The following is an 18,393-nucleotide window of genomic DNA, read 5'->3' on the forward strand; positions in this document are numbered from 1 at the left end:
TAGAAAAAATAAATGTGTGAAAATATGAATAATGTAAAAATAGATATTATAGATAGATTTATAAATAATTTTTGTATACTTTTACGTAATTAATGTAATTATGTAACACAAATTCATGAAAATATTTATATGTAGTATTCTATATATTGAAAATTTTTATATAAAAGTAATAAAATATTTTCTTCTATATATTTTTCACCGAAATATATTTCACAATATGAAAACATGTTAAGAATGCGGCTTAAGAATAATCGCTAATGGCAGTTGCATGCATTGCATGGGTGTAAACGGACGGACGTGCAGTCGGACAGACAGCTGCAGTGTCATCATCTTGCTGTGCATCTTATTGTACGGAAAGAGCTTAAAGTGTCGGAGGTTCGAAAAGGAGCAAATTGCTACTATGTCTCAGCGAAAACTATCAAAAGTCATATTACAATTAATATTGCCTCTTTGGCCAGGAGAATTCGCGATGTAGCCTATTACATACTCGATTTCATCGCGTTCGCGTTTATTCCTCATCGATGTACCGAGAAGTATCGGGAGCATTTCGTGCAACATTTTTGAAGTCAAGTCGCATGAAATCTCCTGTTGTTGTTCTCGTGAAAACATTCGTCTATTATTGTGTCACCCTTTGTCGTTATTCTCGACGTTTTCATTCTCGTTCGTATTTCCGTTGTCATTCTCAAGTGCCTTCTCTTTCCCTCTCTCGTCCTTTTAACTTACTATTTTCCGATTTCAATCTCGTGAAAACTAGTGTACGCATCGAATGACGTACTAATATGTTTGTTAATTCGGTAAGTTTAAATACATATTTTTTTAAAGTTATTTTCAAATGTACATATTCTATTCTATTTGTTGCGTAGAATTTTCCATAAGAGAATCATCCGCTTTCTCGCACATTGTTTATTTGTTGATTGCTGTTTCGTCATGACTTGTGATTTGTGACTTGCTTCACGATATTATTCTGCAAGATTTTTACTGTTTGTTACTTTTCGGATTAAATAACCCGCGAATACGATATCGTTTAAAAATTGATTTAGTTCTATGAGAAATATTTGTCAAACTTTCTTGTGACGGTTTGCCAAAAAGACAATGATAATTGACGCACATGCGATAAATGGTCGTACGATCGATGCAACGTTATCTTCCTTACTTATTTATATTATTTTGTTGATTCAAAATTATAGCATTTTTTCTAATGATAATTCTAAATATTAGATAAAAAGTTTAGATTTTTTTATTTTTATATTGATTTATTAAAAGATTATAAAAGTACGTATGTATAAATGATAAAACTTTTATCGAATTATATACACCAATTATCTTGTTTTTATATAAAATTATTTAGATAAAATACGAAAATATATTAAAAGAAAGTATATATGAGTATTTTAATAAAATATATATTTTTATTACAATATTATAAAATATATATAATTCGAACTAATTTTTGTATATATACATTTCATTAAAGTATTGGTTAAGTAGAAATTGATTGATTAAAAATGAAATAATGATAAAATGATAAAAAATAATGAAAATTGATAAAAATTTTTATTGCATCGTTTCAATGTCATTTGAATATAGTATATTATACATTGTTTTTTATACTTGAAAGAAAAAATATAGAATATTTTATAAGTAACAAAAATATAAAACCTAAAAAATATATTCTGTAAAGTTTTACTCTTATATAACTATGAATAATTTACTAACTGAAATAATTAAATATACCATTAAATATGCTTGTAGAATAATATATACATATATATATATACAAGAATTTATTTATTCTATATGGATAAAGTATGATAACAATGACACCATATAATCTTTCTTCATATATATATATAATGCAAGATAATTATATGTGTGTCAAATATATTTTTCAACATATTGAAATGACATTCATTTTATATAAAGGTATAGTTGTAATATTTAATTTTTTAAATTCAAAAATTTTTAAATATTAAAATTAAAAAAAAATTATATATAATACTATATAATATTGTTGAAATTTTAATAATTTACAGATATGAGGTGGATGGTTCATTCCAAAATGTATCGCATTTAATAGACATCTTGAAAATAAATAGATTTTTCTTATCAACTAAAAGACAAAGTGTTCTTATTTGATACATAGAATAAAAGAAAAAGATGTCTCAATTAAGTATTAGTACAGGAAAGAGAGGGAGGAGTGTTGCAAGCTCCTCTGCACCTACCGTATCATCTCTAAGCAGTTCAACCGATCTAGCAAGTCTATTTGAATGTCCAGTTTGCTTTGATTATGTTCTTCCACCCATCTTACAATGTCAGAGTGGACACCTTGTTTGTAGTAATTGCAGACCAAAGCTTAATTGCTGTCCTACCTGTAGAGGTCCACTAGGTATGTAATTAATAATAAAATTTGTATAAATAAAAGAAATTGTTAATATTAAAAATTTATTCAAGTAATATGATTATAATATATTCATAAATAACTGATTTGTAATGCTAAATTTGTAATGCAGGTAATATTCGAAATCTGGCTATGGAAAAAGTGGCAGGCAATGTGATGTTTCCTTGCAAATATTCAACAAGTGGATGCACAGTATCGTTAGTGCATACTGAAAAAGCAGATCATGAAGATGCATGTGAATTCCGTCCATATAGTTGTCCTTGTCCAGGTGCTTCCTGTAAATGGCAAGGATCCCTTGAACAAGTAATGCCACATCTTGTTATGAGTCATAAAAGCATTACAACTCTTCAGGGTAAGTTTTTTAAATAAGATATACATTTGTATTTTTTTTAATTATAATAAATAATAAATTAATAATAAAGAACATTCAGTTATTTAAATTTGCTTAAATTATAGGAGAAGACATTGTTTTCTTAGCAACAGATATTAATCTTCCTGGTGCAGTGGATTGGGTAATGATGCAGTCTTGTTTTGGTCATCATTTTATGCTAGTACTTGAAAAACAAGAAAAATATGATGGACATCAACAATTTTTCGCAATTGTTCAATTGATTGGTTCGAGAAAACAAGCAGAAAATTTTGCCTATAGGTATTTTATTATAACTAATATATTATATTTAAAATTTTATTTAAAATAATTAATAATATAATATAAATATTTATATTCTATAGACTAGAATTGAATGGGCATAAAAGACGTTTAACATGGGAAGCTATGCCACGTTCTATTCATGAAGGTGTTTCATCTGCAATTTTAAATTCAGACTGCCTTGTATTTGACACCTCTATCGCGCAATTGTTTGCCGATAATGGAAATCTAGGAATTAACGTTACAATTTCTATGGCATGAGGAAAGCTGGAAAAAGCAGTGTAAAGTGTGTTTTAAATGTATTGAGCAATCTTTTGATTCAATTTGTTGTATTATGGATTGCCCATTATGTACATATAGCATTTTTTTTACGTTACCATAGATAAATATTAGCAATATGGATGTTAGGAAATGTTTGGAATATTTGACAAAGCTCAGAAATCAAACAGCTCAGTTACAGAATCTCTTTTTTAGAAGCTTTAAAGTGTACTTGTATGTGATATTAACACCACACGTGAAAACAATAAACAATCTTTTTTAGTATATCTATACTGATTTTAAAGCTTTAGTACTGAGTATAACATCAATTCCAAAATGTACCTGACACCTATTGCATACTATTATCATGTTCATTTAGTCACTTCTTACTGTGTAAATTTTTATGAGCATAGTTTCCTTTTCAATTTTGATTTTTTCCAATGTAAACATTTTTTGCAGAAATAACGTCATATTTTAAAAAAAAAATACATATATAGTTTTCATCAAAAAATCAATTACAATGATACAAAGTATGGTATTATAGATAAAAATTCAAAGTACATACTTGAGAAAAGTATCCTCTATACGTAATTTTTTATCGTATAGTAATTAAATTCAATGTACTAAGCATATATTTGACATTATTTATTTTCATTTAGAAATTTTGTGTGCTCGCATATTTATTATGACTTTATTTCATTTATATTATAATTAAAAAGTAAATTCTTTTTCCAATAAATTTACTTATTTTAAAATTAAAATATATGTTATAGATTTTCTATATTTGATATTTTAGATTTTTTGTCACTATCGCAATAGAATTTTCATTATATTCTAAATATTTCATTAAAAAATTTACAATTTTAGACCATACAGAAAGTCATATCAAATCAAAAATTAGTAATACATTTGTAAATATGTTATTGACAAAAATTATTCTAACGTATTCAGAAATTTGAAATATATTACGATTTCTTTTTTATAAGAAATTTTTTAATTATATAATGTATTAAATTATTATCAAAGCGAGCATTATAATAATAAATAACATTATTTCTTTAATTTTATGAGAAAAGAAACTAAACTAAACAACATATATACATCAGCAATATATACGGGAACATGAAAGTAGTCGGTATACGATAAAGGTGCAAAATAACGGAATAAAATTGCGCGATTTCATTCTTTTTCACTAATACAAAAATGGACAAATTTATACGAGGAGAAGTTATAATTTCAAAAATATAGATCCATTAAATTATTGTATAGTAGTTTCGTAAGTAATGACGTTGTACACGTTGTACATAATCTTCAAATTATCGTCCATGTAAGTCTTCAATGTCGTGAATTAAATTTGACAAATAACAATGTAATTCTTAAACATTGATTTCGAAAAGATATATAACAAGTAAGAAACTTAAAATGTCAATTTGATATGATTGATTATATGAATAAAGAATTGATGCATTCAAGTGAAAAAAATTTACAAAATTGAAATTGCATAAGTTTGATCCTGATCAAATTTGAGATTCTCAATTGAAAAAAAATATGGAAAAAAATTGTTTTTATGTCATCATGAATTGCATGTAAATTTTTTGAACATTCCAAATATAGATAAAAAGTTATTGTAAATAGAACAATTTTACATGTGATAAAATTATGAATTGGTAATGTAAATTATCATATGTTAACATGCATATATATAAAGTTCAAAGGAATATGGGAATCAATTGCATGTTTATAATATACATATTTATAAGTATATATAAATATACATAAACATAATATATAAAAATATATAGAAATGTATTTATATATATGTATAGATATGCAAAACATTACATTATTATTTTAAGTTTATATAAATGTACGAAATTTAATTTTAATATTTTAAAAATTTCAGCAATTTTGGCGGTTACTAAAAAAAATAACATTCAAATGTATCACATAAATTGTTATACTATCAGACCTTTCTCTCTTATAGTTGTAATGCATCAATGGATCCGCATATTTTGCACATTTAGATATAATTAAAAACATCTATTGAAAACCTATTATAATAAAAAGCTTGATCATAGAATTAGAACAAAATTGATCAAAAAAAATATTAAAAAAGAAAATATACTAGTAATTAAATATGAATTATGGAACGCTTATGGAATTAGCGATCGTTTCGAATACTGAAATGCGAATTTTGTTGAAAGGATGATATATCCCTACATGTATATATATAAATATACATAAGATGTGGTATATATATAAACAATTTAATAATATTATTTAAGTATTTAGATATAAATTTAAAATTCATTACAATATATAATGTAAGGTTTAATTGTTCATTGTAACAATTTATTCTTACAGCTGACAGTATATAGATATTTGTATCACACGTAAATTATTAAAAATAGTTAATTCACTTCCTAGTTCAATAAAAAAAATTTTAAAATTTTGTAAAAATAAGTTAAATCCTTAAACGACGCATTTGCTATGAGATATTAATTAATAATAATTTTTCTTGTTCATTCTGTTTCTTAAAAATGTAATGACTTTTATAATGTTACAAAAATAATTTTTTGAAATTAATATTATATTAAGAATTGAATTATATGGAGATACTGTAAGCATGTACATTACATTATAATTTACAATTTGTTTCCGTTTACGATTTTTTATAATTCGATATTAAGATTTCCATATATTTCTATAGTTTTAAGTAAATAATTTATTCTCAATTATGTATCAAATTATCAATGTGAATACTTCGATATTGATAGAATTAAATGACACTACAAATCCTGTTCCTAAACATGTCGAATAAATTTGTTATTAAATTAATATTATATGAAAATTTTTTTATATCCATATTATATATAAATTATATAATTTTCCGCTTGTATATTATTTTTTTGAAAAAAAAATTTAATGATTAAAATTATATTGTATAATTAATTATATTATAAAATTATATAATATTCATATAAAATTATAATAATTAATAATATTCTTATATATTCTTCTTATATATTCTTATATATATGTAATATTCTTTTAAATATATAAATAGCATAAAAAATATTTATTTTCTTTGTAATAAAAGATATAATTTATATATATAATTATATATTATAGAAATTTTATATTATGAAAGTATAACGCCATCTAGGAGCAATAAAAAGCATTATTGGTACAAGCTACACGAATTTATAGTTTGAATTCTTTTCTATATTCAATATAAGTCAAGCTTGCGCGAATTCTACTTGTTGCTCAGAATCACATTTCGTGATCAGCACTTTTCCGGAGTTTTCTTAAAGCACAATTAAAGTTTTAAGAAATTGTTATAACTTATATAAAAAAAATGGCAAACTACCACAAACCAGAATCAAAAACCATTCAAGAATTAAAAGACATTGCAACAAAATTGAGAATTCACTCGATCAATGCCACACAAGCTAGCAAATCCGGGTATGTACATTATACTTTATAATAATAATTCCATTAATTTATTATTCAATAACTTTCATTACATTTACATAAATTAATATTACGATTGATAATTTTTTATTACTTTTGTATCCCAATTTAATAAAAAATCTAACATTTGCAAAATCGCGCGCAAATATTATCTTGATAAAAATAAGGTGAAAAACAGATTATTTACTTTAGAATCTGTTATATTGTACAATACAAGTATAATTTGTTCTCTAATATTTTTACTGTAAAAATTTTAATTTTAGAAATTTTTTATGTATTATAATATTAATTTGCTTTCATATAATTTGTTTTTTTCAAATAATGCCATCTTATTATATTACAATTCATAGTTCAAGGTAATTTTATAATTATATTTTTAAATGCATGTTTATGCATTTAATCAAGATCGAATTAACATATATATAATTATAAACAATTATTTATAAAATAGTTATTTAAAATCATTATCAGTTTATCTTAGATTTCATTTTAATTCTTTACTTTAAAATTTTAAATCGTTATTAACAATCGTTATTAAAATATTAAGAAAATCTTCATACCCTAATTTAGATAAATTATTGAATATTAAATGTATTCATAAACATGCATACTATCGTATCTATAATATTATAATTTAAAATTTTTATAATAGACTATATTTTTATATAATTAATAAGAATATATACTACAGTAGGTTAAAAATTTTCGAGTGATTAACTCTATAAAAAAAAGTTCTAAAAAGTCAAAGCCCAAAGATAGACAGGAAATCGTATCATGTTTTCTTATGTCTCCTTTTATATGTAGTAATCGCATAGCTAGCACGTGCATGATACCAAAATGCACGCTATGAAATATAGTATATAGTTACATAACGAATGTATGATAGTATTGAATAGATTGAAGAATATATTAAATATTGACAATTTTAATAAATATTTCGTTTAAAATTTTTTAGATGTAATATTTTGAACAATTTTTTAATATATGTAATTTTTTTTATATAATCTTGGAATATAAATTGTTTATTTATCTCTTTGCAATATCTATAATATATATGAATAAAAATGATAAAGAAGTTCATTAAAAAAATTATGACGTATAAAATAATGTGTATAAAAAAACATGCATTATATTTAAATTAAAATAAATTTCATTAATATATTACCACTATATAATATAATTATATAATATCTATTTATTTGTATATTCTTTACGAGCTAATTATTATTTTTAAAATGTAATGCTGATAAAAAATATCTACTATCAAATGTTAATATATGTGCGTTTTTCTCTTTCACATATATAAATATAAATTTTTTTCTTTTTTTTTTTTTCATTTTTTTTTTTTTGATATCAATGTAAGTAAATAGTTCTGGAATCATAAATTTCAAAGAGTTCGATTCAATTTATAAAATATAAATATGAACATTGATTTTGAAATCTACGATAACTCGTCTGGAAGAAAGTAGGGAGTTCCAGCGCGCAGTTACTGAGCAAAAGGCTGTGTTACTCATTGCCAGTTGTTATCGAACGCTCGTTGAGAAACGATTACAGAAAGGATTTCTCTGTAGTTTATAATGGTGCGCGATATAAATGTGGAAAATCTTCAAGATCTTGCGAACAGGCTTCGCATTCAGTGTATTAAAGCGACAGAAGCATCAAAAAGCGGGTATGATGCAGAAAAGTTGTCCGAAAATTTTCATATTTTTATCAGAAATTGTAAAACATATTTTTTGTATGATTTTTATTTTAAAATATTATTAAGATTTGTATTATTAACATATTAATATTTTTCCATAACATGCTTAAATGATTTTCTTTCAAATAATTATATGCGGAAAAATTTAATAAAAAAGAGTCATTATATATATATTTTAGTTAATTAATATTTTATTATAATAAGTGATGCTTTTATATCAGAATTAATTTTAAATTGCAAGATTATATTATATCTTAATACTTTAATTTTATTAAAAATCTTTACAATTAATTTGCAAATAATCAATACATGGTTTAAATATTTTAGAAAATCATTTATTTAATTGTTAAATAATGATTTAATTATATGAAATGATATACAATTAAAATTAAAATAGAATTTAATATAATAAATCAGTAAAATATGAAGAATATAAAAAAAAGCATTTATTTAATTATTAATATGAAATTATATAAAAATTATATATATGAACCAATGAAATTCAATAATATAAATTTCGCTAATAAAAAAATATAAAAAGAAACAAGAATTCTTGCAATATAGGTACTTAATGATAATTATTTACATTAAATACGGACTATATTACATAACGACATTTTATAATAATCATTTCAATATTCAACGATCGTATGATCGAGATTAATGACCTTTATGACCTTTGATAATAAGTTCATTATTATTATGAAATATATAAATAATTCATGATATATTTTACAATCTTAAATTTGATAATTCAAATTTTATACAATTTTTTATTTTATTTTATTTTATTTTATTTTTTTTTTTTTTTTTTTACTTTTATTTAGACATCCAACGTCATGTTCCTCTATGGCAGAAATTATGTCCGTCTTATTTTTTCATACGATGCGTTACAAAGTATCAGCACCACGTGATCTAAGTAGCGACAGATTTGTATTGAGCAAAGGTCATGCTGCTCCTATTCTATATGCAGGTAAACATTTTAAATATGTACATCGAATATTCGAGTATTTTACGAAACGTAAAATATCTAAATTATAATATATTATTTATGTAATTGTAGCATGGGCAGAAGCAGGACTTTTCCCAACAAGTGAATTGCTAAATTTAAGAAAACTTGATAGTGATTTAGAAGGACATCCTACACCAAGACTTAATTTTATTGATGTGGGAACTGGTTCCTTGGGACAAGGGCTCTCAGTTTCTGCAGGGATGGCTTATGTGGGAAAAAATTTTGACAAAGCCAATTATCGGTATGTTCTCAAATAATTATTCTTTATTGTTTATTTTAAATTTTTTTTCACAAGCAATATTATATTTTTATATTTCTTCAAAATATAATAATAAATTTATATTATTGCATATATAGTGTATATTGTTTGATTGGTGATGGAGAAGCTGCAGAAGGATCAATATGGGAAGCACTTCATTTTGCATCATATTATAAGTTGGATAATCTTTGTGCTATTTTTGATATAAATCGTTTAGGTCAAAGTGAACCAACATCTCTTCAACATAATATGGAAGTTTATCGCAAAAGACTTGAAGCTTTTGGATTTAATGCATTGGTTGTTGATGGTCACGATGTAGAAGAATTAGCCAAGGTATATTTGCATATTTATATATAGATAAAAATTAATAGCAAATTTGAAATAACATTTTATTTATAAGGCTTTTCATGAAGCACAAAATACAAAAGGACGACCTACTGCTATACTAGCAAAAACATACAAAGGTAAATATTTTCCTACTATTGAAGATCAAGAAAATTGGCATGGAAAACCTCTTGGCAATAAAGCAAATGAAATTATTCAAGTAAGTAACACAATTTTTAAAATTACAATTTTTATTTTTATAAAATAATTTTATGTCTTAAAAGATTAATATTTTTTCAATTGTAGCATTTAACTGGAATGTTGAAAAATCCTGGTCCTTTAGGATTACATCCTCAGAAACCATTAGTTGATGATGTTTCAGTAGTAGATGTTAATAATATTAAATTAGCATCGCCTCCGAATTATAAATTAGGAGAACAAGTTGCTACAAGACTGGCTTATGGTACTGCTTTAGTTAAGGTTTGTATATTTTCTTTTTAGGATATATGTATTTGTAGATAAGTATATATTTTTGTTGTATTTTTTGCTTCAGCTAGCGAAGAACAATTCTCGTGTCATTGCTCTAGATGGAGACACAAAGAATTCAACATATGCTGAAAAAATCAAAACGGTCGATCCATCTAGATTTATCGAAGGTTTTATTGCCGAGCAAAATATAGTAGGAGTAGCAATCGGTGCTGCATGCAGAGACAGAACTGTTGCATTTGTATCTGCGTTTGCAACATTTTTCACTCGTGCTTTTGATCAGGTAAAAATATGTTAATAAATAAATATAATAAAATAAATATATAAATAAAATTATATAGAATATATATATATATAATATAAATATAGAATTAAAATATTATTGTCAATTTTTATTTAAAATCTAAATTTTTATTTATTAAATTTATTATTACAGATTCGTATGGGTGCTATTTCACAAACAAATGTTAATTTTGTTGGTTCTCATTGCGGTGTTTCGATCGGAGAGGATGGTCCATCACAAATGGGTCTGGAAGATATAGCTATGTTCCGTACAATTCCTGGTTCTACTGTTTTCTATCCAACCGATGCTGTTGCCACGGAACGCGCCATCGAATTAGCAGCTAATACAAAGGGAGTTTGTTTCGTACGCACTTCTCGTCCTTCCACGGCAGTTATATATAAAAACGAAGAACCTTTTGTTATTGGAAAAGGCAAAGTGGTTAAATCTTCTGCGAAAGATCAAGTACTTGTAATTGGAGCTGGTGTAACTTTGCACGAAGCGCTTAAAGCTGCTGATGAATTATTTAAAATAGGAATAAATATTCGAGTGATCGATCCATTTACAATTAAACCACTCGATGCCCAACTAATTGTAAAAAATGCCAAAGAAGTTGGAGGAAGAGTTATTACAGTTGAAGATCATTATGCGGAAGGTGGTCTGGGTGAAGCTGTACTTTCAGCAGTTGCTTTGGAAAGAAATATTGTAGTAAAGAAGCTAGCTATTCCCGAAGTACCACGTTCTGGTCCTCCAACTGCATTATTGGATAAATATGGAATTAGTTCAAACAAAATTGTTGCTGCAGTTCAAGAGATATTAAAGTTATAATTTTAAAGATTATACAAAGGTACCGATATCGTTTTAATATAAAAATCTACTGCCATGTCAAAATGTACAGAAAATTTAGTATTTTTAAAAATATGAAAAAAAACCATTCCATATTGTTTTTAATGTGCATATAAAACATCGAAATGTTTGTTCGTGTTAATGTACAAAGAGAAACGTATGAAAAAATTGTTTGTCTTTATATATATATACATATATATATATTTTCAACAGGAATGTTTTTACATTTCAAAATTATATGAAATTTTACTATGCAAAAATGTAATTTTATATGAAACTTTGATACACATATATACTATTTATAGATTAAGAAATGTTACTATTTCGAAAGTATAATTATTCTGCATACAAGTAAATAGGAATATTTGTAAAAGGAATTTTTTATTAACTTTATCGATACCTACCTCAAGGGCGCAAAATCTTCCATGTTAAATATTATATTAAATATAAATAAATACTTTATGAGAGTGTAAATATGTTATATGTATTATTGAATATTGAACATGTAACTAAGTACATGTCCAAAAGGTGAAATATTCGACGAATAATAAAAAGTAGAAAAACCGATTTAAAAAATGCGCGTAAAATTCAATTAAAAAGAAATTATAATTCCTAGGAATGAGAAAAGTAAAGATTCGAAACTGAAAAAATCCCTAGATCATGAAAACAGTTACAGTAAGAATGAAATTGTGATTGGTTGAGAAATTTTGTAAAGACTACAGGAAGAGACGAATAAAGAGAAAGATAACGAATGAGAAGGGACAGCAGCGCCACAATTCCCTGTTAAACAAGAAACGTCAACCATTCCCTGTTCTTTAGTTCGGTGTCTGGATTGCCGTTCGCTATCCAAATATCCAGGCTAGCATGATTAGGTTGTATATGTATGCGTGCGCACAAGTGTCTCCCTCGCTCTTGATTCTCGTTGTTCGGTATTCGTAGTAGAGGACCATTGTGTATACATACATAAGCGGTCGCGCGTGAATGCATGTATTGGAGATATACACGCGTGTGCGTTTTCCGTTCCGCGATTCGCGTATCCCGAAAAGATGGCCGCCATGAAAGCGTACGGTGGTGATGTTGACGTCGTTCACAGCAAGGTCGCGTCACGTCCTCGAAAAGCGTGAAAAGAACGTGATTATTCGAATGCTTCCACGAGTCTCGTGGTGTTTTTATACGAGAACGCGATACAGTGAAAAAGTTGTTGATAATTCGAAACGTGAGTGCGGTATTCACAGAATCCCTCTCGCAGTATTCGACGAAAACGACGAACAGAAGAGAGGAGAAAGAAGAGAGGGAGAACGGGCAAGGAACGTGCCCAGCAAAAGTTTAAAGGGATTTTTATGTGACAGGGAGAGAAGTGGACGAATAGTCTGTCGAAGAGCAGAAGTAAGAAGGAAAGAAAGAAGAAAAGTTGGAAAGCGCGTGGAGAATACAACAGGGTGATACGGAAGTGAGTGATACGTAGAATCGCGGGTGGTTTATGGTGTCGCGAGTAAAACAAATGCGTGCAAGTCGTACGCGAACAAGTCTTTCTCTTGCCAACGATATTCCAATCAATCTGTTTTTAGCATTTCTTTGGGGTTGCATTTTACGTGTGACTCCAAACTTTGTGTCAACGAGGGACGGCCATATTAATCCGTAGCCCCCGCCGTCACACATATTTGAAGAATCTTATCTCTTCGAGGTGGTGCCTCTAGTTTTACAATTTTCGCTACTTTTTTAGTGCATATCCTGTTGCGGCGAATCCTATCTTACCTTACCGTGTCGTGTCGTATAGTGTCGTGTCGTGTCGTGCCGTATCGTGTTGTATCGTGTCGTGTCGTGTCGTGCCTTGCTTTGCTGTATCGTACCGTACCGTACGTATCGTGTCATGATCCTCGATTACTTGGATATAAGTGTAAAGTAATTGCCAGATTTTCGCCGAATGACAGTGTGTGTATATAGTGTATGGACGGTGGTATTTGTGCGTACGAGCAATACAAACGACAATCACTACGTGAGTTCTATGCCACCCGATGTTCATGTATCGCTTCGAAACAACTTACCGGTTCTCCACCACTGTGTCTATCCAGTTTGCCAACTGTACCACCCTTCCTAAATTCTGTATTACTCGCAGGGTAAGTTCATTTAATATATTTCTCCACATTCCTTGTTTTTATTTTAATATTTATCTTTGATAACATAGAATGAAAGTTTATTTTTAATTCAAGGTTACTCCAACTAAAAAAGATAGTAACATTTATTGGTTAAGATATGGTTAATGTATGAAGAATTATGATTTGAAATTGTATTTCATACAAAAAAATTGTTTGCAAGTTTTCGCGTAAAAGATATTTGGTAATAATATATTCTTGAAACAACTTATCGACAAGCTTTCCCAAGCCAATATTTTAAAATAAAGTAACATAATTACAATTTTTTAATCATTTGCCATCGCATCGATACATGCTAATCTTCCTTTAGAACTTATATAACAAAAATGATTTCAAATAATTCAAGTATTCTAAGTAAAATTTAAGATGTTTTGAAATTATTGATGCGTTATTATAGAACATATTTTAACATAATAATCATAAAGATAATACTTTATTTTAAACTTTCATATAAAATTTCATATTTTATTGCTTTTATCAAGTTGATGATTAGCATTACGTGATAAATTACATCAAATATTGTTGTTCAAAGTGATAAAACAATAGAAAGAAACAAGAACATAACCTTATTTTGAAATGACAGGAAAACAAAATATCCAACCTAACTGGATATAATGACTTTATAATATATATTTAGATTAGAAATGATTTCATTTTTAATAATTCTAATAATTATTAATATGAATTAATTTTAATTTTTTTAGAATTAACGCTTGTATACAAATTTTGTTTTATATATATACATATATACTTTATATATAGTTTCCTAATTATTTTTTAAATAAATATTATAAATATTAAATACTAATATTGAAATAAAAAAAAATAGAAATATAAAGATATATGGAAATATGAGAAAATATAAGTTAAAGTGATAGAAAAAAGATTAAAAAATAGCGAATTACTTTCCCTTTCTGGATATTACAAACAAGGATTGTTCGTGGATTGGATCGAAAGAGAAATAACAATATAGGAGAATATTAATTGATCGCATTTGTCATGCGAGTAATTTTTAAGGTGAAAAGACACTTTCGCGGTGATTAATCATTTCTCTTCTAGTAGCTCGGCCTATTTAATAGCGTGTTCCAGTAGCCTGTCGCTCGCCCTTTTTATACCGGTTTCAAAGGCGGTCGAGTGTACTTGGTATTTCGTAGCAGCGTGTCGTTACGATGCTACCGCGCGCGAGTGCGAGATTTTTGCCACTATTACCAACGCTACTGGATTTTTTCGTTTTTTCTTCTTCAAACAACAATGAATATTTCTTTGCCATTGTGATTGTACATCTTTGACTATACTCAATATTATCGTGTCTTCACGTTTGAGGTTTCACGTTTAAAAAGTAATCTCGATTAAAAAAGAAATCTTATAAGAAAAACTAGTATATAATATTGGATATAAGATATAAAGGATCGTTTTTGAAATAGGAGTCACAGTATGATTCATAAATATTTACATATAAGGTAGACAGGATTATTAATTTGGAAATTAATCGATTTACTCATATGTATCGATATTTATTTCTACTTTTTGTCATCATTCACCGATACGATTGATTGAATTTAATTTTAAAAAAATTATTAAAAAAAGATAAATAGAAATGAAATTTCAGTGAAATTGAAGTTTGATGTCAATCTCGGCAATGTAAATTCATACAAGATTATTGGTAAATAGTTACAGGTGAATTCATAATTAACACTATTCTTTTTTAATATACAATTAAATTGTCCTATGATAGTTGCATTATATCGAATGAATCATTGAACTTTGTTACCGTTTACGAACTCGATTTTATTTTATCTTATCTTGATAAATTAATTTTTGCCATAACATAGAATTATTGTTATGATTTCTAATAGAAATAACATTTAATTCTTTGAACGACGATTTCATTTATTATTTATATAATTTCGACTAGTCAAAATGGTCCATAATTAGCGCACTTTTTTCTTCTGTCAGTTAATATTAATTTCTTTTAAATCAAATTTCAATAAAGCTTTATCGTTATCGAGGAAAACATTACAACGATGTATAAAGTTTCAAGTTATTTATGACAAAGCATAAACGTAAAGTTATTAAAGGGACTAATTCGATCGACTTAAAGCTAGAGAGTTGTTAATTGACCGCTCGAGATAGATCGTAGAAAAGAAGGAGAAGGAAGGAAAAGAGAGAAGCGTAAAGTCGAGTCGGTAATAGACTGTTTTATTCGGCGCATAGGTGTTTTTCTTTCTTACATGTAACAACGACACTGTCCCGTGTTCCTCACATTGCCGTTTTCCACGAATCAAGTCCCTTGGAGGGTTCTTAACCGTAGCTTTTCAACAATACGAACTACATAAGATTCGTCTTACAAGTGCTTGTACTTACACTCGAAGTCGTATCGAGAACGACGAAAGCGTAGGAATCTTCTATATTTTCCGCGGCTTCGTGTCGAAACATTTTGATTCTTTTTTCTCTGCAACTCGCGTTTCTTCAACTCGAGTATGTAAAAAGATGACCCGGCGTTATTGATATTTATTCTATACACAAGTTGTACGCGATATTTATACGCTCACGTTATCTCATTCGGAAAACGTGGTGACGTGCTCTCTCTCTCTCTCTCTCTCTCTCTCTCTTTCTCTCTCGTCGGTTGAATCGAAAATCCATTTATCTTGGTGGCGAGGAAACTCACGTGGAAAAAAACCGTGAAATCGCGAGTTTTTCGCGAACGGTAGAAATTGTCCGACTAGGAGAACAGAATTTCGCGTGATGCGCCATCGTACCCGGTTACTTGCAATTGGCCTTGCCAATTTTACGCCAAATAACGAGACTTCTTCGCAACGTTTATTTCTCGGCCTCTACCTTCTCGTCGATTAAACGTTTCCAACAAAACTTTGAAGATTCGGTATATACTTACACGTCGAAGAGGAGAGAGAGAGAAGAAAATAGGAAATAAAGGAATAGGCAGGAAGCTTATCGACGAGCGAGACTTTAAAGGAAAAATACCGGAGAAGAACGAGCTTGACACGCCTGTTCAACGAATTATTAACCGGTTGCATTTCTCCTATATAAACGTCCACCTCGAAATCGTTTTCTCATCCGTATATATCTGCCTCGAATATCGACCTATTATACTATTATATTCTTTATTTCGAATTGAAAGAAACTTGAGGGGATCTCGCGGAATCGTCGAATTTAAATGTAGGCGGGGGGAGGAGGGGGGGGAGAAGAAGAAGATAAAAGTCGAAGGGACGAGTTTTCCACGAGTTTTCGATCGGCGTGCATTCGAGCTTTCGATAGTAAGTGGCCCTAAATCAGATTAGTTTGCTCGATGTAATTCCCGTTCGATTTCGATCGCTTTACTCGATTCAGATTATCTGGATAAAGTCGAGCGAACGTTTACCGGTCCCAAGCGAAACACGGCCCGCAGAAAAACACGAAATGAAAATACGTGTGTCGTTCGCATGACCGCCAACTAACCTACACGTGACGCATTATCCTTCTCTCCTTACCACACTGTGTCGATATTATCCAACGTAGATTCCGTCCTCTTGAACACTGGTCTCCCGTTTCTTCCTCCCTCCCTCTCTCCCCATGTTTGCTCTATCTTCTTCCCAATCTTTAAAAGCTTTTTGCTCTCGCCGTGCTCACCATCGAACCGAAATACCCATTGTGAATCCTCTAACTGAATTATTTATCTTTCTTCCCTTCCCTCCCTCCCTCTTTCTCTCACTCTCCCTCTCTCTCTCTCTCTCTCTCTCCCTCTCCCTCTCCCTCTCTCTCTTCACACACACGTTCGTCGTTCGTGTCTCGCGAGAGTTTACGTTTTAACCACGATGGAAGGTCACTCGTTGCCTTCGAAACGTGACTTAGCCGCATAGAAGGGAGCAATCGGTGGCGCTAGATTCGATTTCTATGCGATCGCCGATATTACTCGCCACCTACTCGCGCAAAATCTTTTCCCTCCCTTTTCGTTCTCGCGCGTTTCCTCGCGCACGGTGGATTCCTCCTCTTTGAAACTGTATACCGGGAGTCGAGCTGGGATACGTGCCAATTGGAACTTGTGAACGACGGTGGGGCGCGAGAAAAGGGGGAGGGGAAAAAAGAAAAGAAAAGAAAAAAAGAAAATAGAACGAGGAGGAAGCAAAGATCCAAGTATCGATCGAATGAAAAGAAACTTGTCCAAGACAGGGGGGGGGAGGTGGTTAGGGGGCGTTTTCCTTGTTTCTCGAATGCATTTTACGCGTTAAACGACCGAGTTATCCATAAGTTATTGGGCGAATTTCTAGATATTTGTTTTCGTCCATTCGCGTTGGAAAATGGGCGGGACGGAGAGGAAGAGGAAGAGAGGAAAACAAGGAGATATTTCTCCGCGGTTTCGAATGAACGTTCGCCAACTACGCGGATATAGATATTTTTATATATCCGCGAAACCTGCTCGCTGCCGTCCACGATTTTCTCTCCCCGTATTTTCTTTTCGTATTTCGGGAAGGGAAAGAAAAAAAAGAAGATGGACGTTGATCCGAAAATTTTTCGACCGCCGGCTCTCCTCGTTACGTCGCACGCGTTGGTGCCGATG

At 29.0% G+C, this 18,393-nt stretch overlaps 1 protein-coding gene across 5 annotated transcripts; it reads left to right on the forward strand.

Annotated features, from left to right (window-relative positions):
• The first annotated feature begins 258 nt into the window (after window positions 1-258).
• LOC100869761 (E3 ubiquitin-protein ligase Siah1) lies at window positions 259-12,159 on the forward strand. Of its 5 annotated transcripts, XM_086906796.1 has the most exons (11): window positions 259-794; window positions 2,034-2,386; window positions 2,511-2,750; window positions 2,855-3,047; window positions 9,306-9,451; window positions 9,542-9,731; window positions 9,848-10,082; window positions 10,150-10,293; window positions 10,380-10,553; window positions 10,627-10,842; window positions 10,996-12,159. In XM_086906796.1, the coding sequence occupies exons 2-11, from the start codon at window positions 2,158-2,160 to the stop codon at window positions 11,665-11,667; spliced, it is 2,439 nt and encodes an 812-aa protein (XP_086762922.1). In that variant the 5' UTR covers window positions 259-794; window positions 2,034-2,157; the 3' UTR covers window positions 11,668-12,159. The 5 variants fall into 5 exon arrangements, with proteins under 5 accessions (XP_086762922.1, XP_031774570.1, XP_086762920.1 ...); XM_003696885.4 differs by lacking the exons at window positions 259-794; window positions 2,034-2,386; window positions 2,511-2,750; window positions 2,855-3,047 and adding an exon at window positions 6,514-6,770; XM_012491066.3 differs by lacking the exons at window positions 259-794; window positions 2,034-2,386; window positions 2,511-2,750; window positions 2,855-3,047 and adding an exon at window positions 8,096-8,448.
• The last annotated feature ends 6,234 nt before the right edge of the window (window positions 12,160-18,393 follow it).

Source organism: Apis florea, unplaced genomic scaffold (assembly GCF_048593485.1).
Source record: "Apis florea isolate Af1SG1 unplaced genomic scaffold, ASM4859348v1 contig_2495_pilon, whole genome shotgun sequence".
Classification (NCBI taxonomy): Eukaryota; Metazoa; Arthropoda; class Insecta; order Hymenoptera; family Apidae; genus Apis; species Apis florea.

Bases quoted from the DNA above. Each gene is read 5' to 3' on its own strand.
- LOC100869761 (XM_086906796.1), top strand. From the start codon at position 2,158: ATGTCTCAATTAAGTATTAGTACAGGAAAGAGAGGGAGGAGTGTTGCA. The intron at 2,387-2,510 runs GTATGTAATTAA...TTTGTAATGCAG, and splicing joins TACCTGTAGAGGTCCACTAG to GTAATATTCGAAATCTGGCT. The intron at 3,048-9,305 runs GTATTTTATTAT...ACTTTTATTTAG, and splicing joins GCAGAAAATTTTGCCTATAG to ACATCCAACGTCATGTTCCT.